Source organism: Lemur catta, chromosome 10 (genome assembly GCF_020740605.2).
Source record: "Lemur catta isolate mLemCat1 chromosome 10, mLemCat1.pri, whole genome shotgun sequence".
NCBI classification, from domain to species: Eukaryota; Metazoa; Chordata; class Mammalia; order Primates; family Lemuridae; genus Lemur; species Lemur catta.
The window spans coordinates 20,200,036-20,226,088 of record NC_059137.1 but is presented as its reverse complement, the minus strand read 5'-3'; the positions used below and the strand labels follow the sequence as shown (position 1 = coordinate 20,226,088).

At 42.3% G+C, this 26,053-nt stretch overlaps 1 protein-coding gene, 1 long non-coding RNA gene and 1 pseudogene across 2 annotated transcripts; all 3 read left to right on the top strand.

Annotated features, from left to right (window-relative positions):
• The first annotated feature begins 326 nt into the window (after positions 1-326).
• LOC123645658 lies at positions 327-7,007 on the top strand (annotated as a pseudogene).
• Positions 7,008-10,867: 3,860 nt separating this feature from the next.
• ATP6V1G1 (ATPase H+ transporting V1 subunit G1) lies at positions 10,868-17,493 on the top strand. Its single transcript, XM_045563534.1, has 3 exons — positions 10,868-11,049; positions 14,772-14,872; positions 16,706-17,493. Exons 1-3 carry the CDS (start codon positions 10,968-10,970, stop codon positions 16,877-16,879), a joined length of 357 nt encoding a protein of 118 aa, XP_045419490.1. The 5' UTR covers positions 10,868-10,967; the 3' UTR covers positions 16,880-17,493.
• Positions 17,494-22,952: 5,459 nt separating this feature from the next.
• Positions 22,953-25,969, top strand: LOC123646493. The gene is made up of 3 exons (XR_006737922.1): positions 22,953-23,315; positions 24,748-25,070; positions 25,526-25,969. It is a non-coding gene; the product is annotated as an uncharacterized LOC123646493 (long non-coding RNA).
• Positions 25,970-26,053: the final 84 nt, after the last annotated feature.

Genomic DNA, 26,053 nt, shown 5'->3' with positions numbered 1-26,053 from the left:
CTGGCCAAAGGCACTTCCTTCTAAAACCATCCAACAATTCCCATTGTTCTTAGTCTTACCTTCCAGTTGTTTCCTAAACCACCAGAAATACAGAGGCCTCATGGTGCTCAGGGAAGACTGAATTGAACCTTTCCTACTTCTTCTATTTGATTGTTTTTGCCTACATCATACTGGGTGATGTGGATTATAAATGGTCAGTCTACACACTCTAAAATGTGACTCCTCTGAGAGTTTTTAATCTATCCAAGACACAGACAGGCACAGCAGGGAAAAGTGAAAATATCTCAGCTTCATTAGGGGAAATTTATAGCTTGCCTAGGGTCGCCATGGTGACCAACAGACAGAAATCTATCTGCAGATGCCAGTATCTAAGGAAGATCTCAGGTAAGGGACAGAGCTAGATTTATTGACAACAAACTATGTATCAGGTAGCTTAGCACACATTGCTTTATTTAACCTTCACAAATAGGGAGATAGTTATTATCCCATTCAGAATTGAGGAAATTGAGGCTCCAATGTCCTAAGCATTTGAAAGAATGAGGATGTGCCTTCACAATAAAAAAACAAAAACAAAACAAGAAGTGTCAAAGTGAAATGTCAAAGATATCAACTGTCAAGGTTAATACTTAAGGAAATCAGACATTCCATACTTAATAATCTAATGGAATAGCCATGGTTAAAAATCTGTTCAGAGCTCAGCAATTGACAAGGAAATTCAGTTATTTCTATTGCATACGGCATGTTAAGATAAAAACCAAGATCATAACTGAAAATCTCACCCCAGGACCATCAGAATTTTATAAATTTTACATAATTATTAGAACACTTACATCAATAACATATCTATATAGGCTGGGTGCAGCGGCTCAAGCCTGTAATCCCAGCACTTTGGGAGGCTGAGATGGGAGAATTGCTTGAGGCCAGGAGTTTGAGACCAGCCTGGGCAATACAGTGAGACTCCATCTCTATATAAATTAAAAACAAAATTAGCCAGGCCTGGTGGCACATGCCTATAGTCCCAGCTATTCAGGAGGCTGAGGGCGAAGGATCGCTTGAGCCCAGGAATTGGAGGTTACAGTGAGCTATGATCATGCTACCTCAATCCAGCTTGGGTGACAGAGTGAGACTTTGTCTTTTAAAAGATAAATAAATAAACAAAAAATTTAAAAAACACATATTCATATAAATGTAACTTAAAGAAGATTTAGCATCACTTTGCTATTTGATTCCATTTGTGTCTCCAATGCTTCCCATAAAATTCAATACATCAAATAAGCCTAATTAGTTTAACATCTCCACTAGATGAGAGATACATCCTTTGAGGCTCTCCAGGGGCCCAACTAGAAAATCTCAAAGTTAATTCTAGGTCAGAAACATTTAATTTAAAACTTTGATACTGGGGAAGCCTGCCAAAGATGTCAAAGCTATAAAACATTTAATTAAAACAGAATCAGAGGTCATTATGAAATAATAGTCATTCACTTAATCAGAGTGACAATTAAAATATTTCAAAAGCAAATGCAGAAAGTTACATGGATATAAAAATACACAACCTTAACTCTTTTAAAGCTCAGTTTTCCTAAGTAATCAAAAACCTAATAAAGCCAACACGAAGGCTGGGCATAGTGGCTCACACATGTAATCCTAGCAGTCTAGGAGGCTGAGGTGGGAGGATTGCTTGAGCCCAGGAGTTTGAGGTTGCAGTGAGCCATGATCATACCACTGTACTCCAGCCAGGGTGACAGAGAGAAAAAAAGACAACATGAAGCACAGAAAATTATCTTGATAAAATACAAAATCTTGTTTCCTAGGCCAATTACTGAAAGATAAATAAAAAACTCCTGTAGTGTGATTGCTTCTCCTTATGGAAAGCCCATTCAAGCAACCTGGAAATTGAACCAGATGAAAATGTATTTGAATTCAGTTAGACACTGTAAGAGTGTGTGTTCAAGGTTATGAGTATACACCATATTATAGAAGAAGTGAACAAGAAAACTAGTACTTGAGAAGGGGAATGTTTGGCTCTTAGAAAAAGTAAAAGCACATGAAATTTCTCAGCTACATGAAATAATTCAGACGTATACAGAAAAGCAATGGTACAGAATCAGGTTATACTTGGAGGAAAAGAGTGCTTTTCTAAGCCTTCAAGACAAACATTTCAGCGTTAGGCCACAACTGCAGAGTTAGAACCAGAGAAAAAAATACAAGATCTGACCAGAAAGTTGAGGGAGACGGTCATTACTTTAATTAAACAAAAAATGTACCCTCTCAGGGGAAGGAGGAAGAGCAGTAGGCAATGACGTATGACCTGCAATCACGTGCAGAGAGATGCACAAAAAGCTGAACTTCTGAGATATAAATCTGAAACGCTTCAAATGAAAGGCTCTATTTGGAGAAATGAAATTACTACTTGAAATGAAACAGATAGCATTTTAAACCTAGAATCAGGGAAATTAAACAAAAACCGTAAAACAGGAAAAAGATGCAGTTCAGAATATGGTTGAATGTAAAGAAACAGATTTCAGAGTTAAAACCCAAAATCACTTGTGATTTGTTTTTATCAAAAGCAGATTATACTCCAGGAAAACCTCATTACTTTAAACATAGAGAACTGGTTTTGTGTCAAAATTGTGTTCAGTTTTCAGAAAAAGTTATAAACAATTTTCTTCTAATTTTAGTTTGATTACACAAAAAATTTATTTTGCAAGATTCATCTTTCACCAACCTTTTGCAACTTGCTCAAACCTTTTATGACTTGCTTAAGCCTTAATTTTGTTTTATACTTTCTTCTTTTCTCATATTGGAACAATCAATCATTTTACCTTAGGATAAAAATTTACTTTTCTGTTTCCTTTATCATATGACCACACAAGATTCTTTCTCAAACAAAGCTATCTGTCTAACCTTTCTTACCAAAAGTACATCCTCATATTTATAACTTTCTTTGTATCTCTCTCCTCCTTACTTGTTTCTTTGTCTTATTTTTATCTTCTTCTTAAATATATATTTTGAAACAACCTTTAAATAACCTCCAAGTTAGACAAAATTATTCTTTTGTAATAAAAATATATTTTCATGTCCTTAAAAAATTTTATATGAATAATATATCTTACTTTTCTTATATACTTTGTATGTAGAATTATATATATTAATTAGAATTTTTAACTCTTAATAGCTTTGATTTTTAGTGAAAACTGAGGAAGTAAGAAATTTTGAACTATCATATACCAACAGCTTATGAATATATATCTTATAATTTTAGAAACATGAGCTTTCTCATTGAACAATTATTCAGTGTTATTTATTAACAGACCTAAATATCTATTGTCTTTTTATAAAATTTAGGAAGCCAAGAAAACTTACACTTATGTTCAGCAATTTATATTTCAGTATTCTATCTTATTTGGAAATGACCCAGACATTTAATAAGTATCTATTACTTAAGTTAACATAACATAACATAACATAACTTTAAGACTTTAGATTAAATGAAAAGGTTCATTTTGTAAACATTTATCTCATTTACACTTACCTTATTTGTTTACTTTTAACAATTATACCTAGATTACTTATGCAAACTGAGCTCTATTAGACACAGCCAGTCATTATTTCAGGTTGTCTTTCTGGTAACCATTTTCATAGATGTGAATGCCAGGTGTTCACCTAAGAAAGGCCCCTAAAGTTAAACATATGGGTATTTTCCTGATTATTCAGAAGATACAGCTGTTTTCATTAAATCAACAATATTAAACCAGTCTTATCCATCAAAGAGTTACATAATCAAAGATAATTTTGCTTTTAAGGGTAGATTTGTAGTTTTATGACTTTAAAACATCTATCAGAGACAAATATGAACCTATCTGAGCAGTAAACCTAGGCAAAATTTATGCCAACAATTCTGAAGATGTTTCTATATTTATTTTACCAATAATTTTAAAATTAGTTTATTTACCAAAGATTTACCCAAGTCACAAGAACTTAAAAGCATTTAGGTTAATTACTACATTTATGATGAATTACTTGCTTTAAGCACTTAATTATTTTCCTTCATATCAATAAAATGGACCTCTTTGTAAATTAAATATCATCTATACATTAAGTATATAGGCACAAAAACATAAAAACATACAGATGAACAAAAATAAAAATCTTACAGTTTTCACTTTAAAATTCTAGTCATGAGACAGTAAGACATGGTAACATAAACTTACCAGTTTATACAAAGACAGTTGGATTCAAATTACATCTCTGACAAAATGGGACAAATTAAGGTCATATTCATATGGCTAAACTTAAGAATTTGCTTTTTCCTGATAGGCAATATTATGAAGGCTGTGGACCAAATTTTGGGCAAAGCAGTTTCCATAGTTTGATTTTCAAAAGCCTCTTTTACACTTTCCCCACTTTGTTCAGTTTCAAATGACTTGTTTTGGTGAACTGTTGGATGTGTATATTTCAGTTAGGTCTTGATGAAAAAATAAATTTCCAAGTGGACTTTAGTAACAGTTTTATCTTAACATAAGTAAAAAAAAGTCAGCAGATTAAGAGTAAACAGAAAAAATAGAGGAATTAAATGCCTCTATATGCATAGAATATTCAGACTGTATAATATTGAGGTTTTCTAAGAAAAACAAAGTTAGAGAATTCAAATAATTCCCATAACGGTCATAAATTATTCTTGGTGTTATTTGCCCATCAGTTTTAAAATGTGCATGAGAATGGACCATAACTTTTGAATGTATGGGCTGCTGGAGTCTCAGACGGTTTGTCATACCTTAGAATCTTGAGGATCCCATCTTATTTCTTACTGATCTCTTGAGAGCAAGAAGAAAATCCTCTAAACCTTATTGGAAATGTCAGGGGTTTGGACTGGTGCTTTGTTTTACAGTGTCCCTGGCACAGGATATTTTTTTATACTTGGTAGATGGCCTTTGCCCTAGTTGTCTGACCTGTGACCAAGTTTTCCCTAGTCGCATGGAAATTTTCTTGAGACTGGCGGGCGCCCTAGCAGTAATCTTGCCTGTCCATGGTCAGTTTATCTTAACACAGGAGACGTTTTCTTCAGAGACAAGTGTCCCTTATAGATGCTGGCTACTGTCCTAGTGGCTTTTAATTGGCCCACCTGTGCCCACCATTTAGAAGGTTTATTTTTTGCTCTTGGAAAATGTTCAGAAACAAGTATGGAAAAGTAAAAGAGCCAAATCATTTGTAGACATTTGGAACAGAACCAAAATGAAACCAGAATAAGAATGTTTCACAAATATTAAGCTGGGGGGTGCAGACCAAACAAAATATTATACCAGGTGCACAGAAAAAACAAAAGGGAAACACCAGAAAAGACATGCCTTGCAGACAGAACATGAGTTCTGTAGAAGCCAGGGTTCTCTCCAGGATGATGTCATCCTGGTACCAGGAAGGGCTCCCCAGAAAAGACAGAGGTCTTCTGTAGTCCCAGGAGGGATGCAAGGTCCTTTCATAAGGAAGCCTTGTAACCAAATCAGATCCCAGGGGAGGCTCGGCCTGAGAGAAGATTCCCTAGGGCAGAAAAGGCAAGCCGGGGAAGCCACGAGCTCAAAGGGTTCACTCACGTGAGCAATGCACATGGGTTGCAAGCATCTGAATTCAGGTCCCACTTCTGACTCCGAATTATGTCAATGTACATGACGGACACAGAGAGGGGCTCTGTAAAAGAACATGGTATTTGTTAAGGTGTGAGGTCCATCCTTGGGGGCAGAAAGAATTCTCAGACAGTGATTACACCATACAGAAGTCAAGGTATATTTATTTTCCTGAGAAAGAGAGAGATAGAGATATATCTATATACAGAGAGTGAGACACAGAGAGAGAGAAAGAGAGACAAAGGCCACAACGCACAGAGGGAGGAAACAAATGTCGGGTGCCGAGGAAAGTTACTTGGTGCTTTTCAAGGGTAGAAATCACTTTTTTTCCCTTTCCTTCAGGGGACTGATAACAAAAGCGGCTATGAAGCCGCTGTGTTGGCTTTTTTTGTTTCTCACGTAGCAGATTGATACAGAAATTAGTTTCTTTTTGGGACTGCAAATTAGTGCAACCTCTGTGGAAAAGAATGTGGAGATATCTCAAAGCGCTAAAAACAGAAATACCATTATATCCAGCAATAGCACTATTAGGCATCTACCCCAAAGAGCAAAAGACGTTCCATAATAAAGACATCTGCACCCGAATGTTTATGGCAGCACAATTCACTATGGCAAGGATGTGGAAACAACCCAAGTGCCCGAGTCCTTTGGTGTTCCAGGCTTGCACACTGCGGTGCAGGCTGTTCTTACCTTAGCTATATCCTGGACCTTAAGACAAAGAGGAGAATGGACGTTGATCTGTAGGTTATAGGCAGTGGAGTTGGTGTCACTCATGGCATTCCCATGGCTGAAGGGTTTGTGATTGGCAGCTGTATTGAACACATTCCAATCACAGGAAGAGATAAAAGAATTTAACAAGTATGACACAGATGAGTCAAAGTGGATTAAACAGTATGCTGGAATTAATGCTATCTCAGAGAAAGAATTTTCCACTGATGTTTGGTATGAGAGATTCTTGGGACCTGAGATCTCTTTTTATCCAGAGTTTGCTAATCCAGACTTTATACAACCTATCTCAGAAGTTGTAGATGAAGTAATTCAGAATTGTCCTGTTAATGTCTGACATCCTCTCTTCAAGAATTTTGTCCTCTCTGGAGGTTCAACCATGTTCAGGGACTTTGGACATCACTTGCAAAGAGATTTGAAAAGAACTGTAAGATGCCAGGCTGAAATGAAATGAGGAATTAATTGAGTGTCAGTAGATTGAAGCCCAAACCTGTTGACGGACACGTCATTACACATCACACGCAGCGACATGCGGTTTGATGTGGAGGATCAATACTGGCTTCCAGGCCTGAGTTCTACCAAGTATGCCACACCAAAAAGGATTATGAAGAAATTGGACCTGGCATTTGTCATCACAATCCAGCGTTTGGAATCCTGTCCTAAAACTGACTTCATAGTTATTGAGGTTAGGGAGGTGGGCAAGAGATCATCTTTCTGATTATCTGTTTCATCTGGATGGCTGGTGTTGAGGTTTCAAACCTGCCTTGAAATAGTAAGACCAAACATGACTATACAGGAATATTTCAGTAAGTGTGTCAACATGCAGGTGTAGAAGACAGTGAAAATGATTGTTTTTCTTTAAATATTTGAATCTTACGTGTAACAAAAAGTAGTGGGTTTTAGTTCTTTCTGTGCCCTGATATTTTGTATAGTAATGAATTATCCAAGATTTGATGGGATTTTTTGGTGGAGATAATAACATAATGCTTGAATCGTACACTTCTAAGTGTGCAATGCAAAAGCTTGTTTATATTTCATACTTTTTATACCTTGAGAAAAAAAGGCAAAGAAAAAAAACTGTAGTAATTGCAGGAAAAAAAGTGACCAAGTAAAGGATAAATTCAAAAAATAGCCTCATGAGACTTGCCCTGCACACTCACAGGGTTTGAGTGACTATGAAGTGCTTTCTTCCCTCCCTCCTCCTGGAACTAAGAGCTGGGATCTTGGATTAACTATGCCTACTAGTGCTTTTCGGATTACTCGAACTCTGTTTCTTGATTTAAAAGAAAAATACAAGACCGTTGGACCAGTATTGTAGTTCTGTGGTATCATTTCTTATTTTTAAAAAACCCAATAATTTAATTATCAAAACTGATATGTTTAAAGGCTATCATTCTAACAAAAGCACATTTAAAAAAATTACTTATTTCCGTCTCTTTAATCTCTTTACAGGCTAACTAGTAAATCTATTTTCTTTAAACCTCTGCAATAGTTCCTTAAACTCACAACAGTTGGTTAGCAAGCTGATTTTTTTATGTGTTCTATACAAATAATTGTGAACTTTTAATATATTGAGTGCTTTCATTTTGGTAACCGTATCTCCATTTGATAGTTTTATTTGTGCAACTTATTTGCAGTTTGAAAAATTTTTTTGTGTGCTAGTCCCTAACATCATTGAAAGTTAGTTTTCTTGGCTTTTAAAATATCTAGATCATGAAGGAAAAAAATGATGAAAATAATTTAAAACTGAATTTTTTTAAAAAGACAAAATACATGGGACAATTAAGGAGATTATTCTATTCAGGCTATTTCGATAGAGAAAGCCATCCAGATGTGACGATCAAAGTGTTGTGGCAAGGTGGCTTTGCCTTACACGGTTATACGGAGGAGTAGACAAGTGACAGGTGAGTGATACACAGTTGGAATTGTTTTGCAATCAGGGGACGTCTCAGCCGGCTGAACAGGAAATGTTTATTTTTGTGTCTAGCTAGTTTCAGGGGGCACAAATAGTTCTAATCTTAGTTAATCGCTTGAAAGTTGGAGGGTCCATATTTGGCCTTATCACAGACAAACATGGGAGTTACCTGTGAATCTCATGGCAGGGAATATTACCTAAATTCAAGGAAGGAGTGGTTCTTCTATGAAAGTGATTTCCAGGAACACGAAAGGATGGGGGGATTACGGAAATATCTTAACTGTTGCTGTTTTCCACGAGCACAGAGTTTAGGTAAAGTTTGACATTGTAAATATCAATGTTGAAAACAGTATGGAAATTAAATTATATTTAATTAGATATTAAGTCTCGTTTATTTTATTTATTTATTTTTTTGTAGACAGAGTCTCACCCTGTCACCCTGGGTAGAGTGCAGCGGCGTCATCATAGCTCACTAACTCCTGGGCTTAAGCTATCCTCCTGCCTCAGCTTTCCAAGTAGCCAGGACTACAAGCATGTGCCACCATGCCTGGTTAATTTTTTCTGTTTTTAGTAAAGACGAGGGGGTCTCACTCTTTCTCAGGCTGGTCTTGAACTTCTGAGTTCAAGCAATCCTCCCTCCTCAGCCTCCCAGAGTGCTAGGATTACAGGCGTGAGTCACCAGGCCCAAGCCTCATTTGTTAAAACAAAATAAACAAACAAAAAAGCAGGACACACACACACACACACACACACACACACACACACACACAAGCTCTGGCCCCCGCCAGCCATTGCAGATGCAGCAAGAGCAAGGTCTTCAAATGCATTCCTGCTATTCCTCTGCTGGCTTCTCACTGCTTTTACCATAAAGATCAAAGTCCTTAGCTGCCCCATCTGAGCAGGCCCCCGTATGCTTCTCTAGCCTCATCTCAGAACCTTCTTCCCCTCCCTCTGTGCACTCCAGCTTCACTGCTCTTTCTACAACATTCCATGTTCTCTTTTGCCTCAGGGCTTTTGCCTAAATTGTTCTTTCTGCCTTAAAAGTTCTCCATAACTGGGCATGATGGCTCATGCCTGCACTCCTCTAATCGCAGCAGTTTGGGAGGCTGAGGTGGGAGGATGGCTTGAGGTCAGGAGTTTGAGACCAGCCTGGGCAACATTACAAACTTTAAAAATTAGCCAGGTGTGGTGGCCCACGCCTGTAATCCTATCTACTCCGGAGGCCTTTAAACACCCATTTGTAACAAAGGCCTCTCAAAGTCAAAATAAAAAATAGTCTAGAGCCCACATAACAAGTGGCTTCAAGAGGTAATTATTTAGCTCCAGGCGGGAGTGAGACATGCCTGCTGTTGCATTTCAATGCCTCTCTGGGCCTGATAACTGAAGGGGACTCCCATTCCTCAGATAAAAAGTTTCTTTTCTTTTTCAATCCCAATGTGAAAAATGTATAAGGTGGCTGCCTGAGCCAGAGGCCAGGAGGAAGCCCCATGTGGGAGTGGAAGTGGGGAATTCAGTTCTTCCATGAGTTTCCCATGGGGCAAATCAGGCCCTCACCCTAGATTTTGTCACAAGATTACTACCCAGGGGCCCCACAAAGCCTTTGTATAAATTTTAAGGTGGTCTCTTTGGGCCAAATGGACAGAGTTGGGCTTGGATTTTAGCCAGTCTTGCCTCCTTAGGCAGTTCACAACCTGCCCAACCATGTGCAGTGGCCCTACAGAGTCTCTAGAAACAGTCACTTTATCTGAGGTGAATTTTCTTTTTCTTTCTTTCTTTTTTTAATATATGAGACACGGGTCTCACTGTGTTGCCCAGGCTGGTCTCAAACTCCTGGGTTCAAGCAATCCTTCTGCCTCAGCCTCCTGAGTATCTGGGACCACAAGCATGAACCACTGAGCCCAGATCTGAGGTGAATCTTCAGTGACCAAATACACTAGGTCATTTATTATTTTTTGTTGAGAAATCATTATCACAGGGAGGCCAGCTATCTCAGTTCTTGTGAGCAGTGAATAGGTCCTAAGCTAGTTACATGTATTAACTTATTTAATCTTCATAATAGCCGTATCATACTATTATTAATCCTATCTTTTTTACTTTTTTAATTATTATGGGTACATAATAGTTGTATGTATTTATAGGGTACATGTGATGTTTTGATTCAGGCATAAATGTGAATTAATCAAATCAGGGTAATTGGTGTCTCCATCACCTTAGGCAGTTACAATTTCTTTGTGTTAGGAACATTCCAATTCCACTCTTTTACTTATTTGAAAGTATACTCTAACTTATTGTTGATTATAGTCACTGTGTTGTGCGAATAGTAACCCCATTTTTAACGTATGAGGAGTTGGAGTCTCAAAGGGGCTAAGTCAAAAGGCCGCACTCAAGGATCCAGAAGGCCATATATGGCCCCTAGGCCGCGAATACACGGACCCAAACAGCAAAAAGCCATTAGAATCAGCTTAGGCCACCGGGCGGGGGAAGAGAGAGCTCGGAAGCCTTGCGCAGGCGCAGTCGGGCCATTCCCCTTTTCCCACTTCCGCCCCGCCACGTCCCGCCCTAGTCACGGGACTCCTAGAGCGGTCAGCTGACACGACGCAGCGTAAGTCACGTGACTGCGGGGCGGGACACAGGCGCAGATTGTGGGCGGCCGGGTCGGTTGACCGAAGGGGCCCTGGAGCCGACTTAGGCTCAGAGTCGCAGCCGCCATGGCCAGTCAGTCGCAGGGGATCCAGCAGCTGCTGCAGGCCGAGAAGCGGGCCGCCGAGAAGGTGTCCGAGGCCCGCAAGCGTGAGTTTCGGGGTGGGGCGGCCAGGCGTGGCGCGAGTCCCAGGCGGGCGGCTAGGCCGCGGGAAGGAGTAAGTAAAGAGGCCCGAAACACTGCGGGGCGCGGGCGTGGTAACAGTTGCGGAAACTTGTGTGTTTTGACGCTCTCTGGGGTTGGAAGCCACGATGTTTGTAGTAAATTGGGCGTGGACACGATAATGGGTTAGCGTCCTGGGGGTCCCGAGGCGTGTGAAGCGCTATCCACGCGGAACTCTGGCTCCCACTCAGCGAAGGGAGCCACCACGAACACAGCTGCTCGGTGGAGAATTCTGGAGTCCTCTGCCTCTTCTCTCTCCTTTTTCCATCTTTAGTCAGTCGCCAAAGCTTGTGTATCTTCCACTTTCCCCCCATCTCTACCTCTTGTTCTTACTCCAGGACACAACTCTGAAGCTCCCGTAATAGCCTAACTCGTCCCTTACATTTTTTTGTGTGTGCAGTTAATAAGTGGCAAGAGCAGTACCCGGTGCATATGTTTGACTTCACCATCATGGTATTCAACTGCCCAGTGAAGGAAGCAGATACTGAATTGGTTAACTGTAGGTGACATGGGGGCTAGAGTTGAGAAGTTCGAGGTTGCTAATGAATTTAACAGGTGGGTCTAATCTAGTCTGGGCAGTGGAAGAAGCTGTTTTACTCTCCTCCAATCCATTCTCACTGCAGTCGACCATCCTTCTAAAAATGCAAGTAATGACTTCCCCACCGTCTTCCAGGCAGATGTCTACTGCCTGGGGAGGAGGCTCTGCGCTCTTCCCTAATCTCACTTTTAGGTGCTCTCCTATAGCCATAGTGAATCGCTGTGATTCTTCGAAGGCACCTTCTTTTCTTTCACCTGCAAGCCTTTGCACACTTTGTTTTCTTTCCCAGAAGCGCCTTTTCCCATTTTCCTCCCCTGTATTCTCTAAGCCTTAGTCTTCCATCAGATCTCAAAATTTAGGCAGCAGTTTTTCCTGGAAGCCTTTCTTGACTCATCTCCTCCCCTCAGACTAGGCTAGGAGTCCCTCCCAAGTGCTTACTTCCGTCATTGCAGTGCAATAGCCTGTTTGTTTATATGGCTCAGTCACTAGTGTAAGTTCCTGGAGAATAGGGACTGTGTCTAATTTTATGTATCCAGTTTCCTACCTCTGTTTTACATTTGGGAAAAATGAGGCTTGGGGAGAAATGGATTTGACCATACTCTGGGAAGCAACAAAGTTGAGGCGGAGGGCTCCTTTCCCATGCAAGGCTAAGATACCGAGGAATGTTGATCTCAGTCATTCCTTGGTGTTTCTCTTAGTATGGCTTCTATTCTGTTCAACATCCAAGTAGATATCAGCATGGCTTTTCTACTTTCTCTGTTAGGGGCTGTGTGATACTTCTGTGTTTCATAGGAAAAGCTTTCTTTGAGGGTGCTGGGGGTGGGAAGAAGCCTTTCCTTGCTCTGGTGACTGGAAAGTTCTGTGTTCTTCCGAGAATATTTCCTTCCAGTCATGCGCTTGGTAGAGTATTTCCAGAATGACTTCTCAGAACTTGTCTTGTGGTGGCTCATCAGTAACAGAAGCTGTATCTCTTGGGAAGGGTTTGAATATTTGGGGGAAGTGCAGGAAAAAATACTTGGAATGTGATTAGAATAATTCTGAGTGCCTTTGAGGTAGGGGTCCTGTTTACACTTTATCCTGTCAAGCCTGGTGCAAGATCTTATGTGTCTCAGGGAGCTGTGACATATTTGCTGAATGAATTTGTTTTAAAGATGTTAGTTTATGGTTGATGTGCATCTCAGAATTCTTAATAGTTAGGAACAGAAATATTCAGAAGAGCTATAGTACAAGTTGGAAAAATGATGCCTTTCTTGAACTGCAATTATGGTTGACTTGCCCAGTTAATTGAGAAAAGGCAACCCCAAAATATCATGAAATCATGGCTTTGGGCCTTAAAATTAAAAAAAAAAAAGTTTGTGTTATGGTTTTATGGTTTATTTCACTGGAGTGAAACAAAACTCTGGCTCCCGAAGGGAGGCTCAAGAAAAAGGCTCAAGAAAAACAAGATTCAAAAGAAGAAATATGATTTCTGTTTAAATATTTTTGGTTGCCAGATAAACTTATCAAAATTGAACATTAAAGGTGTTTTGCTGAAAGGCAATGAATGGTATTATTTTAAGTCATAAATTCAGGGAGTTGTGGGAATAGGGAGTGATGTATTGTGAAATTATGTTGACCTACTACATAATGTTTGAGCTGTGAATGTTATTTATAGATAGTTGGTTTGGAGATCTTTGGCTTTGAAATAGGGCCCAATGATTGGGGTAGAGGTGAGCAGAAGCTGATAGTAGTTGGCCTGAAATACTGGAGTGAGTATAGACTTGTAGAAATAGTCCTTGGGGTGCTCAGAAACCTGTTAATTGTTTCAAACTAGCCTCATGGAGTGTTGATGTCACGGGGTCATTACAGGTCCAAAATTCTGTTCTTAATCAGAAGGTGGAAGATTAAATTCCTTTTCATTCATCCAGTTGGGCTCTGGACAATTGATGTACAATGAGGGATAACAAAGCTAGATGCAGGATGTCTTTTGCTGCAAAATAAGTACTCAGGTTGATTGTGTAGGACATCGGTCCCCAACCTTTTTGGCACCAGGGGCCGGTTTCATGGAAGACAGTTTTTCCACGGGTGGGGGTGGGTGGCTGGGCAGGCGGAGCTCAGGCGATGAGGGATGGGGAGATGGGGAGTGGCTGTAAATACAGATGAAGCTTCGCTCCCTTGCCCACTGCTCACCTCCTGCTGTGCCCACCCCCCTCCCCCACCTCGCTTTCCTAACTTTCATGGAAGACAATTTTTCCATGGATGGGGTGGGGGTCAGTGGAGCTGTGTGGCCTGGTCCCTAACACCCAGTATCGGTCTGTGGACCAGGGCTTGGGGACCACAGGTCTAAGACACCCCTCTTTTTTTTCCATTTGCATATCCAAGAAGTTTGGTAAGCAGAGATTGAAAGCAAAGAGTATGTGTTGGCTGGTCTTGTGGTCTGTTTTCATACAGGCTCTGACAGAACCTAGAGATTTTTTTCCTGCTGTGTGTTGTGTTAAACTACCCTCTTGTAGAAACCGGAACACCCAGTTCGCCACAGGTCTCTCAGCTGCTTGCGCAGTCTTAACTGCCCCGTCCTCCCCATTCAGCATTCCTTCCCAGTCACCACTTTTCATTACTTCCTTGTGACAGGCGCCACGGGTTTTAGTTTCCAATGTATTACATCATCTGTTTCATTAGTTAGATTTTAGGTTGATGTCCTCTGGGAGCGTATTAGCCTCCTTGCTAAGCTTCTGAGCAGAGCTCCAATTGTACTCAGAAGCATCCTTAGATGTTTACTTCGTGAGAAAAGGAAGAGTTCCTCAGGTGGCTAATGTTACCCATTTTATGTTGGTTCTTAGTTGAGATTGAGAAACTATTCTGACACAATCTACTGTTTTTTCCATCATTTTTGTGGGCTATAGTTATGGAAAGTATTTCTTTTTATCTAGCTACTTTCTAGTTCAGTACAGCCCATAGGAGGCAGGAACCTGTGCTTAGCTCTGAATTCCCTCTTTCCCATGCACATCTCTTGGGACTGTGTCTTAAAATTTTGTTCTTTGTTTACAGTTAAAATACACCATCTCAGTCTCTGCTTGCTTTTCTACTTGTCTTTTAACCACTTCCTGATGTAGCTCTCCCTTTTGAAAACAGGAAAGAACCGGAGGCTGAAGCAGGCCAAAGAAGAGGCTCAGGCTGAAATTGAACAGTACCGCCTGCAGAGGGAGAAGGAGTTCAAGGCCAAGGAAGCTGCGGTGTGGCTTCATTTGTTTTCGTTACTGCTTTAGTTTCCTGAGGCTTCCCCTCTTCCCAGGCTCTCCAAATACCTAGTATAGCTCAGAGATTCTGATTCTGGTAGAATTTTGAAAATTTGGTTATTATGTATTTTATTGGATGCTCAGGCTGAGTCTCAGAGTGATCAGTTTTTCCAACTGACATTGAATCCTAGTTTTCATTTATTTAGTCATTTAACAAAATCTGTCGAACCGTTAGCATGTGCCACATGCTGTGCTCGATGGTGGGGATCAGCTGTGACCAGAAGTAGACATGATCCCTGCCCTCAGGGGGCTTAGCTTACTTTCTGGAGACTCAGTAATAAAATGCAAGTCATGCAGATCTGCAGCTGTGAAAAGTGCCATGAGAGTCACAAACAAATCAAACGTAGCCTCACTTTAGTATCTAGAGAGATATTTGCCAGTAGTATAGGCTGCACTACAGTGCATACAATAATAGTACAAAAACAGAACAGGGAGTGCAAAGGAAGCAAGGAAAGTTCTGGAAAGGAGAAAGGATGGAGGAGGGCTTCACAGAGAAAGAGCACTCTATCAGGACTCTTGGGTACAGATAACAGAAAAAAACAATTTAAACTTGTTCAAATTGAAATTAATTGGCCTGTGTAATTTAAAACCCAAGTGAAAGGCTAACTTTACCTTGATCTGGGTGCTTAAATAATGTGCTCAGGACTCTTTTGTTCCTTCAGCCCTGCCTTTCGCTTTGTGTGCTTCATTCTCAAGTTTGGTGGCACCAAGCACACACCCTTCCAGGCCCAAGTCCGGTGATTGAAGGCACATGCCTCCTACCTAGCATTAAATAGTAAAGTTTGGTCATCTTTGTATTCTGCAATTACAGTGTTATTTTATTAAAACTTAAAATGTTTTTCTGATTCTTGAACTGGAGCTGATGGTGCTGTAAGTTGTCCTACTGCCAACAAGACAGTGTATACTCTTGTGTCAAGGCAGCTGTCGTGTCTTCATATTTTTACATTCTGTGCTGCAGTTGCTTATAGAGGTGGTATCGGTATTGCACTGTGAAGTCCAAGGTCTGGTCTTTCCGGCAGTATTCCGTTGTAGCCTCTTCAGTTTTTGAGACAACTTACTAGAGCTTGGCATATGGTTCATGTTCATGGAATGGAGATAGTGGGGTTCCCCTCTGCCCAAGTAGGGGTTATGGACTTAAATATATGAGTTGGCAACTGAGCTGAGCGAGACATCCCCCTCTTAAAGAAAAAAAAAAGTGAGTGATAGCTTCCTTGTAGGTTGTGAGGAATAAGTAATGAGAGAATGCTTTGTAAACTAATGTTCATATAATATGGCAATAGCAGGTTAGGTGGTAAAAAGGGTCAGACAGCAAAATTATTATATGCGTAACATTAGTTTCCTCTTAAACTGCATATTTTACAGTTGATCTCATGTTGCTGAATAGTATATAGCTTCTCTTGTACAGAAGCACCATAATTTAACTGGTCCTCAATTCTTGGCTCTTAGATTCCAGTCTTTGGTTAAGGCTACACGTTAGACTTTGGAGAGAAGTGAATATGTCTCCCTGCGATAATTTCCTTGCAGTGGAAATGCTGTGCAGTTCACCTTTCGGTAGATGTGGCTCTTAATAACTTTGTAGTTAGTACTGCAGATACCTACTTCCCCATGTGCTCTTCAGTCACGAGGTTACATTGTCTACTAACTATTAATATTTACATTCATTGATGAGCCTGGGTTTCTCCAAAAGTCAGCAAACAGCTTGCGAAACATTCCTGACCAATCAGAGCATTGTCCTGATAATCCCTCTGTGTCACTGCTCCCTGTCTCCAGGCACTGGGATCTCATGGCAGTTGCAGCACTGAAGTGGAGAAGGAGACCCAGGAGAAGATGACCATCCTCCAGACCTACTTCCGTCAGAACAGAGATGAAGTCTTGGATAACCTCTTGGCCTTTGTCTGCGACATCCGGCCAGAAATCCATGAAAACTACCGCATAAATGGATAGGAGGAGAAGAAAGAAGCGCCTCTTCCATGAATTGGCATTTTAGATGCCCACATGGAATAAGAAGCTTTAGCAAACTCAAGTTACGTTCTTATGAAAGGCATTAAATTATTTCTGTATATTATATAGTAGATTCCTTCACTTTTTGGCGAGTAGCAAATCTAGCTTCTTTGTACAGACCTAGAGCTCACCTAAAGATTTCATCTTTTTACCTATTTCTTAGAAATTTAGTAGGTATACATTATCTGTTTTCCTATGCCTTTTAGCTCAGTTACCATATATATCAATGTTGACTTTTTGTTTCTTAGATCTAGTAAAAAACAAAACAAAACAATTCTTCGAAGAAAGAAAGGGATTAAGTAATTTTTTTCCCTAATGCTTTCTTGAAGGTCAGGGGCTTTATCTATGAAAAAGTAGTAAGTAGTTATTTGTAACCTGTGTGAAGCAGCAGCTAGCCTGAAAGTCCATTCTTGCTAATGGCTAGAACAGTGTAATTGTTGGGGCTGCTTTTAGTTTCTCTTACTCAAAATTACTAGATGATAGAATTCAAGAACTTGTTACATGTTATTACTTGGTGTACTGATAGTCATTTAAAAGTAAAGACTCTTTGTCATGCATTTTGCCCCCTCTGGTTCATCATTATTGATAATGCAAAGTGCACTTTGACCCAAATGTTTTGTAGAACTTCCCTTGGGAAATTAGCACATGTGTCACATACATGTTTGCATACTTAATTAGAAAATGTTCATGGTACACATCTTAGTAGGAAGGGAATTGCTTGTGATTTTACCTAACAACTGTTTTGAAAAACAACAAAGAACAGGTTTGCCTTTTCTCTAGAACACTTTGTTTTGGGGCGGCCTTGGGGACGTTTCCTTCCTGGTAGGCCAAATCATGTGTGTAATACCTGTAGTGCCTTCGCACTGGCACGCTACCCTGTGGCCCTCTGTTAGCTGAAAGTCTTCGGTTGCAAAATACCTTCGGTAGGTAGAAGCAGTTGAAAGAACATTATGGGATTTCCTTGCTTGTTCTGAAATACAACGTAATTAGATGGTCTGTTCTGTGAAAGGGCTGCGTGTGCAAAACAGCCCCCAGATGCTGGAGGAGCTGAGAAACCAAAGAACAAGGTAGACAGATCCAGTTTGTTGGCACAGGGTGATTTATTGGGGAACTTAGGGGCAGAAGCATGGTCTTGGGTGGCTCCAAGATAGGTGGATCTCCATACCGTTACTCCCAGACCCAGTGCTTATATCCCATAGGGAAAGGGTGTACATGCTCTGCAGAGACAATTAAAGGCAACCTTCCAGAATAGGCAAGAATGCTGTTTGTGTCATGGACCATGATTTGTGAGATAACATCAAGGTTTCTTTGATTGAGAGAATTTGTAATGAGTACATGGCCTTACAGTAAAGATAGTAAATAAAGTAGCAGTCGGGAGGCATTCATGGGACTAGGGTTAGCATCCAAGATTGAGTCACTTTTGTCTCCACATGGTCTTCTAAAAAAAAATCTTGTATTTAATGTGACTTAGGATGGTTTGATCTCAGGCTGTATTTCTCTAGTCACTGTCCCATATCTGTGTTCCCCTTTATAGTAGAATTTCTCAAGATTTACTCTACAAGCTTTTCCATTTTTTACTGTTAAATACTGCAGGCTTGCTACTTCACTGAAACTGCTTATCAAGATCAGCAGTGATGTCCTGATGGAGAAATTGAATCCTCTTCCTACTTGACCTTCAGTACTCTTTGACAGAATTGACCATTTCTTCCCTGAACCACCCCTTTCTTTACTGACCTTGCATTTGCAGTGGTGTGCTTCCTTGCTTCTCAGTCTCTGCCTGATTGCTTCTCACTTTCCCTCAGGTTTTGTTCTTGAACTTCTGTACGCATTCCCTTGGTGAAACCATCTTCATTTCATGGCTTTACCATCTATATTGAAGACCTAAGTTTATCTCTCTAACCCATTTCTCCTGAACTTGAGTCATCGAATTGCTTATTTGGTATTTTCGAGTTGCATGTATGGTAAACATCTCTATCTTCACATGTCCCAAATACACCCAGTTTTGCAAGGCTTTACTGTTGGTATTGGTTTAAGTGTAGCAACTCCTAACCTCTGCTAGCTGCAAATACCAATTTCCTAAGCTGGAGGAACATGAACAACACTGGAATTCACTGGTTTAGATGCATCAATTTTTAGCTTGGTTGCCACCAAAATCTTTTATTCTGGATTAATAGAGTTGTGCTTATTTATATGACTACTTGAGTCTTAACTTTTGAGTCAAGCACCTCAATATTGCTAATCACAGAAGCGAGCAAGATGGGAATATTTGAAAAGGGCTGTGATTGGTAGTCAGTTGAGAGAACAAGGTAAGACCTGACAAGTCAAGCACTTGGTGACCAAGGAGAAAGGAACCTAAATGGTTTGAAGACCAAGTGAATGTTAAGGAAGGGGAGAAAAGGATTTGGCTGTGAGGGGGGTAGAGATGCAGTGGTAGGTAACGGATGAGGCAGTTTGGGGGAAGTGCTAAGTGGTGGCAGGGGAAGGAGGAAGAGAGGGAGAAACTGAGGTGTTCTGGGGGGAGCCAGATCCGGGATGGATCTGGAGGCCTTCGGCCCCAGGGTGCAGGTGAAGGGCTGAGCTCTAATTCTCAAACTGATTGTCCCCAGAGAGCTGGTTGGTGGTGCTCAGGCCAGTTGAATCAATCTGGGGTTAGGGTGGGGGGCAAGAAGATTTTTAAAAAGCTTTCGGAGTTCCTTGGGAATTCTAGGAGTGGGGGTCTTCCATTGTGGTTTGCCCTGAGAAATTAGTATTTTAAAGCACCAAAGACAGTGAAGCAGATATGTTTTTTTTTTCCTTTTTTTTTTTTTATTTCGGCTCTTCATGGGGGTACAAAAGCTCAGGATATATACGTTGTCCATGTCCCACCCATCCCCCTGAGTCAGAGCCTCCAGATATGTTGATTTGTTTAAATTTGAACATAAAAAGGATATACACATGCTTATATGTGCAGAATATGTTCAGAAGGTAAGAGAAATGTAATAGTGATTATCTTTGAGAAGAGGGGGTCTGGGTTTCAATGGGAGGGTTTCTTTTTATATGCTTACTTTATCACAGAGCTATTTAGTAGTGTCCCTGGTCTCTACCCACTAGGTGCCGGTAGAACCCCTTCAGTTATGACAACCAAAAATGTCTCCAGACACTGCCAAATTGTCCCCTGGGTGCCAAAACCACCCCCAGATTAGAACCACTGTTCTATAGCAACAACAAAAGAATTATTAAAAATAAAACACTACATATGGTGCCTGGAACATTCTAGGTGCTCAGCAAATGTTTCCTAATTTTTAAAATTTACTGTCCTTTTCTCAGACTCGTCATCCTTGATTACAAGTTTAATAATAGCTGTAAGGGTCAGGATAGGACAGGCTGTGAAATCTCAGTGGCTTAATACAACAAAGGTTTATTTCTTGCCAAGTTCGATACAAGTTGGGTGACTTAAGGGCAGCTGTTCTCCATGGGGTGTGGTTCAGATTATAGTGGTCCCTCAGTGTACTCGGGGTACTGGTTCCAGGTCTGCCCGTCTGTGTATACCAAAATCCGCACACAAGTTCCCAAGTCAGCCCTCTGTATGTGGGTTTCATATCTGTAGAAGACCGTAATTTTGATTTGTATTTATTTAAAAAATTTTTGATTTGCATTTGCTTAAAAAAATCTTGAATATAAGTGGACCCTTTTAAGTTCAAAACTGTTGTTCAAGGGTCAATCATACTTTCAATGTATGGCTCTACCATCTTAGCACATGGTTTCCAGGATTGCAGAGATGGGAAGAAAAACCTCACAAACGTACAAACTCTCAGTTTGCTTCAGTCCTGAAATGACACGTGATGCGTGTTCTCAGCCCCTTGGTCAATGTGGGTCAGGTGACCCAACCTAACTGCAAGGGAGGCCAAGAAATAAGGGGGAGCCCAAGGATATTACGTGAGTAAAAGTGTACCTGCTAATTGCTAACAGTGGCTTTCTACATCCCAGGAAGTTCTAAGAACTTTTGCATTTACATTAATTCAATCCTTATAGCAACTCTTTTGGGATACGAGGCAGAGAGAGGTAAAGGATGTGCAGTGGTGAGACAAGACTTAGACTGGCAGTCTGGCTTTAGCATCTGTGTGCTAACCCACTGTGCATACTCTGCACTTCATAGTGGTACGCCTTTTATGTATCTTACCCATGTGATTCTTTTCCTTCTCCCAAATTGTAGATCGATGCTCCTCCATTGGCCTCTAGGTGAGTTTATGTCCTGTGAACCTGTTGCCTAGAGAGGAGGATGCCTCCAGTATTGCTGTTACAAGCATAGAAACTCTGACCATCCGTTTGGTGCCATAGCTCAGACCTACTCAAGATTTCCCAGGTGGAAGGTGGTTTACATATGTAACCTTGCAGGTAACATCTCGTTCAGATTTCCCAAAGAATTGCCACTCCTACTTTATGGGTGGGGGAAAACCCCTCTGAGGTTCTGAAAGGCAAAATAACTTGTCAGAAGCCACACGTCCAATCTCTGCTCCTAGTGAGGAAGGCTTGTTTATATAACCATAGCAGCCCTGCAGGTTGGGCGTTGTAATCCCACTTCCAGGCATGAGAAAGCTGAGACCCAGAGGTTTACAGAATGTTCTAGGTCATAGAGCAAGGAAGTGACAACTGAAGTCAAGTCAGATCAGCACACAGTCTTCAAGAGAAAACCTACCAGACTCCGCCTTCAGACTTTCTCCCAGGATTTTGGTGGACGGGGTACTCGGCCTCCTGTAATTCCAGCAAAGCCTCTGGGCCTGGTTGAGTGAGGCCTGGTAACATTCTCCATTTCCTGGCACATGGCCTTCCACTCAAGGCTGATGGTACCAGAAGTCAACTGAAGCTGTTCAGCGGAAAGTACATGATGAATCTTGCATGTCTCATTTTTTCTGCTTTTATTTTTTTCTCTCCTTCAGGGACAATCTGGCAGATCTCAGAGTGTTTTTCTCCTGTCAGCTGATCTCACATCACTTCAGTGGCTCTGAAATTACTGCAAAAGCTCCTGCACAAGCAGGCAGTTCTTGTTTTGCTCCCCCCTCCCTCCTTCCCAGGCAAGTAGGCAGGGCTTAAGGGGCAGGCTAGGCATAATCTTCTTTTTTGTCATATTCTTTATTGAAAGATTTGGCCAGTTTGGAAAGATCCAGAAGCTGCCAGCTCATCATGTCAACATCTATCTTTTAAAAAAATTTTTAAATGACACTGACTGGCTCCTGGGTCAAGTGTGAATGAATTTCAAGGCACGGCTTCCCGTGTTTGGGGGGATGATTGACGGGGATGGGTAGGCTTGGAGACTCAGGGAGCAGACAAATCCCCTTTTTCCTGCTTAGAAATAACTTGCAAGGGGAACAGTGGCAGCGTTCTAGAACAGAAGGCTGCCGCTGAAGATAAGGTTCAGAGAGAAGAAATGTCTGGGTTGTCCACTACTGTCGTAGGTGGCTTTTAAAGATGAAAAGGCCGGGCACTGGAGCTCTCCAGTTAAGAGCCCAGTCACCTGCCATTACCCTTCCCTCCTCTCCCCAGCCAGGTGTGAGTGACCCCTCTTCCGGCCCTGCTCTGGTTTATTCCCTTTGTTCCTATCCCTGGCTTGCCTTTCTTTACATAGTGTAGAAACAGACCCCTGACATCCCCAGGGGCTTGTTGGCCTTCCTGACAGGAATTCGGAGTATTTTTCTTCTGGTTTGACCCAGTTTCCTGACAAACAGCATGTGATTTGTCTTACTCCCGGCACTCCTGCCAGGGACAGCTGTGTTCAGGCCCCAGCTCTCGCGTGCTGTTGGCCTATATCATGAGTGTCTCGCAGTGGAGTTCGTCCTTTGGCCATGTGACTCCCAGGAGCTGAAATGGATGTAACGTTAGAGCAACTAGCAATGGAATGTTCTGTGGGACACACTTTTGGAAATTACTTTAAAAATAGCTCACTTTATTTAACGTCAGCTTTATACCAGGAACAATGCATGGTGCTTTACATACTAATTCTCTCACCATCTCTCTGAAGTATTATTATTTCAGTTTTACAAATTAGGAAACTAAGGCTCAGAAAGATGCAGTCAGTTGTCCAAGGTCACTGAGCTAATTGCAAAGCAGGATGGCAAAGTCTGAATTTGAACCCGGGTCTGACTTCCCAGCCTGAATCGCCTATGATTTAGTTCAATTTGTTCAGGCTACGGCAACGTTTCAAGCGGTATGTTTCTTTAAAAAGTTTAGGAAGTCAGTGAATCTGAAACTGGCAGACCGGCTCCAAAAAAAAAACGGGAACAAATCTGTGATCTTTGCCCTTTCACTTACTCATCCAGTGGTGCCGAAGCTCTCTGGACCGTCTGCCGCAACACTTCACGGTTCCGTCGGGCTGGGAAGAAGTTCATTCTCTTAGTTCATCCAGGTTGGCAAATTGCATTGGCAGTGAGCCCTCAGACGTGGGTCTGTAACCCTTGCAAACACGACAGGACAGAGGTAGCAACTGCTGAGTAAAGGTGGCTTTGGCTGGGGTTTGTGGTTATTTGGCTTTATCTGTAGCTGAGGCCCTGACGATTTCATTCATATCTGCTCACGCGCTACTTCAGATGCATCTAACAAATACCGAGGGCAGGGTGCTGGGCCATAGCAGTGGGCATGGCAGAAACAGCCCTAAGCCCAAAAGGCTTACTCTTTCTGGGAAAGGGGACACCAATGACCATACCATGTGATGGGTATGGGGATAGAGTAAGCAAAGGTGACTGAGAATGGGGGCCTAGCCTAGGCCCAGGACAGGAAAGGGCTCCCAGAAGAAGGGCCCTATGAGCTGAGACCAGAGAACGTGTCAGATAGTCGGGCGACAAGGCGGGGAGGGGGTTTGTGGATAACTTTCCAGGTGGGGAGGGAATGGCAACCACTGAGAACTAGAAGTGAGAGAGAGCATGGGCTATAGGAGGAACTGAGAGATGCTCTGCATTCTTGGAGCTTAGGGTTTTTTAGGGGTTGGGGAAAAGTGGGTAAAGATTGGTCCAGGGTAGGCTGGAGGGGAGGGGCTCAGGTCCACCACAAAGGATTGTGGATCTATCAAGGTATCACTACTGAAGCCTGATTTCTAGCAGACTTGACTAAATTTCACCCCCCTTTGATTGGATATTATTGGCCTTTCTCCATTCTGCATGGAGCCCCTACTTCCCCAGGCCCCAGTGCCAGGGCTGGCTGAGTGCTGAAGTTTCTGAGATACAGACCCTTTCTGCTGTCCAAGAATGCACCTCCCTTTTGCTGAGCACTTTCTGCTAAGCATTTAATTCTTGCTATCTCTCCCAATTTAGCAGGTATAATATTATTTACCTTTTATAAATGAGATACTTAAACGTCAGAGAGTGAACTGAGCTGTCCAAGGCCACATGCCAGTAAGTGGTGGAGCCTGGTTAGCCAGCTCCAAAGGCCCCTGTCTTCTGACTCTCCCTAGTAGAGGAGACTGATGTGTCAATATGTAGGTTCATGCTGGAGTGACCAGCAGTGAGAATGAAGAGTGACGGTGGCCTGGCAGAAAGGGCAGGAAGACTACATCTGACTTCATGGAGGAGGCGGTCTTCCTGGAGAGGCAGAGTTCAGATAGATGTGAGCAAGCCACACACCTTTGCAGAATCCTTTTCAATATACTATCAGCATTTAGTAAACCTGCAGCATCCCTTGGGGCTGTTCCTCCCATGCCCCCAAATTGTTTTTTTGGAAACTGGGCACACTAACTAGGGGTCTTGCATGTATTGCTCACTCTTGCCCAGTACAATGCCTGGCGCTTAGTAGGCACCCCGTGTTGATTTGTTGATAAATAAATGAATGAACTTCATTTTTAGTAGCCTACTGCCTGGATCCCCACTTGCCTGGTGAATGAGGGTGCCTGGGTGGTATCTGCAGCTCAGGTTCTCAATCACTGCTGGCTGTACCCAAGCACTGTGCCTCTGTGGGCTGGCCGAGCATGCAGCCAGCTGACTCCTGCGGTCTGAGAGTCCCCCAACGATTTGGCAATATCTGTTGAAATAAAAAATGCATGCATATTCTGATTCAGCAAGTCTACTGGTAGAAACGCAGGCCGTGGCATGTACGCAAGACATGGCTATGAGCATCTCAGCAAGGCCTGTGGGCAAGAGTGGGAACCACCTTCATGTCCACTGAGAGAGGGGTGAGTAAAATACAGACCCTTTCTACTTCCATATATGGGAGTTTGTGTGCCCCCTTAATAGGAAATGAGGCAGAGTGGAGTGTTCTGGCAGATGAACACCAAGGTACTTTGTTGAATGAAAAAGCAGGGTGTCCAACAGAGCAGAAAGGCTCCCGTTTGTATAAACACACACACACACCCACACACCCACACACACACCCCGCTACCTGTACATACTGTACTCTACCGAAAAACACACAAGGTTACTGCTTCCCTCAGGGGAAGGGGCCCTTTGAAATGATGAGTGATGCTGGTGGGGGTGGGAGCCAACATGTAGTGGGCCCTTGTGTGTCTGGCATGTGAACAGCAGCGAGCAGTTATTATGTGTCTAGTTAGTTGCAAACACTTCACACAGATTATCTCATTAAATCTTCATGCAACCCCATGAAATAGGTATAATTATCTGCTTTTTACAGAAAACGAAGGCACAGAGAGGTTAATAATTTACCAAAGATGATACAAGAAGTGAAGAGGCCTGGATGAGAGCCCAAGATCCTGGTCTGATCCCCAAACCGACGCTCTTACTAATACAGCGCACACACATTTCTTCATTGAAAACAAGTCCTGAGAAACTTCTGATCCCAAACATTGCCCCATACAGCGATCGCGTGACCCTATGTCTGACACGAGACTGGCCCTCACAGGCCAGCTGCTGCTTCACCTGGCCCAGGTCACCGCGCCCGGCCCCGCAGAGCCCCAGGCTCCACGCACGTGGCCGGCAGGGACACCGAGGCTCCTGCCGGCGTCCCGGGGGGCGCCCGGCTGATGAAACGCAGCCTGCAGCGGGGCTCGGCGCGGGCCCGGAGGAGCGGTCCCTCTTGGCCCCGAGGCGAGCCGGGCGGGCGGCTCCTCTGGGCGGGGTGACGGCGCGGGGCGGCCGGGCCGGGGGCGGGCCCGGGAGGGCGGCGCGGCGCGGAGGCGGGCGGGGCGCGGGGCGGCGGGGC

What these genes read in the sequence shown, in the direction of transcription:
- ATP6V1G1 (XM_045563534.1), top strand. Translation starts at nt 10,968, where the DNA reads ATGGCCAGTCAGTCGCAGGGGATCCAGCAGCTGCTGCAGGCCGAGAAG. An exon ending in GGTGTCCGAGGCCCGCAAGC is followed by an intron (nt 11,050 to 14,771) that starts GTGAGTTTCGGG and finishes TTTTGAAAACAG; the next exon opens with GAAAGAACCGGAGGCTGAAG. An exon ending in TCAAGGCCAAGGAAGCTGCG is followed by an intron (nt 14,873 to 16,705) that starts GTGTGGCTTCAT and finishes CCCTGTCTCCAG; the next exon opens with GCACTGGGATCTCATGGCAG.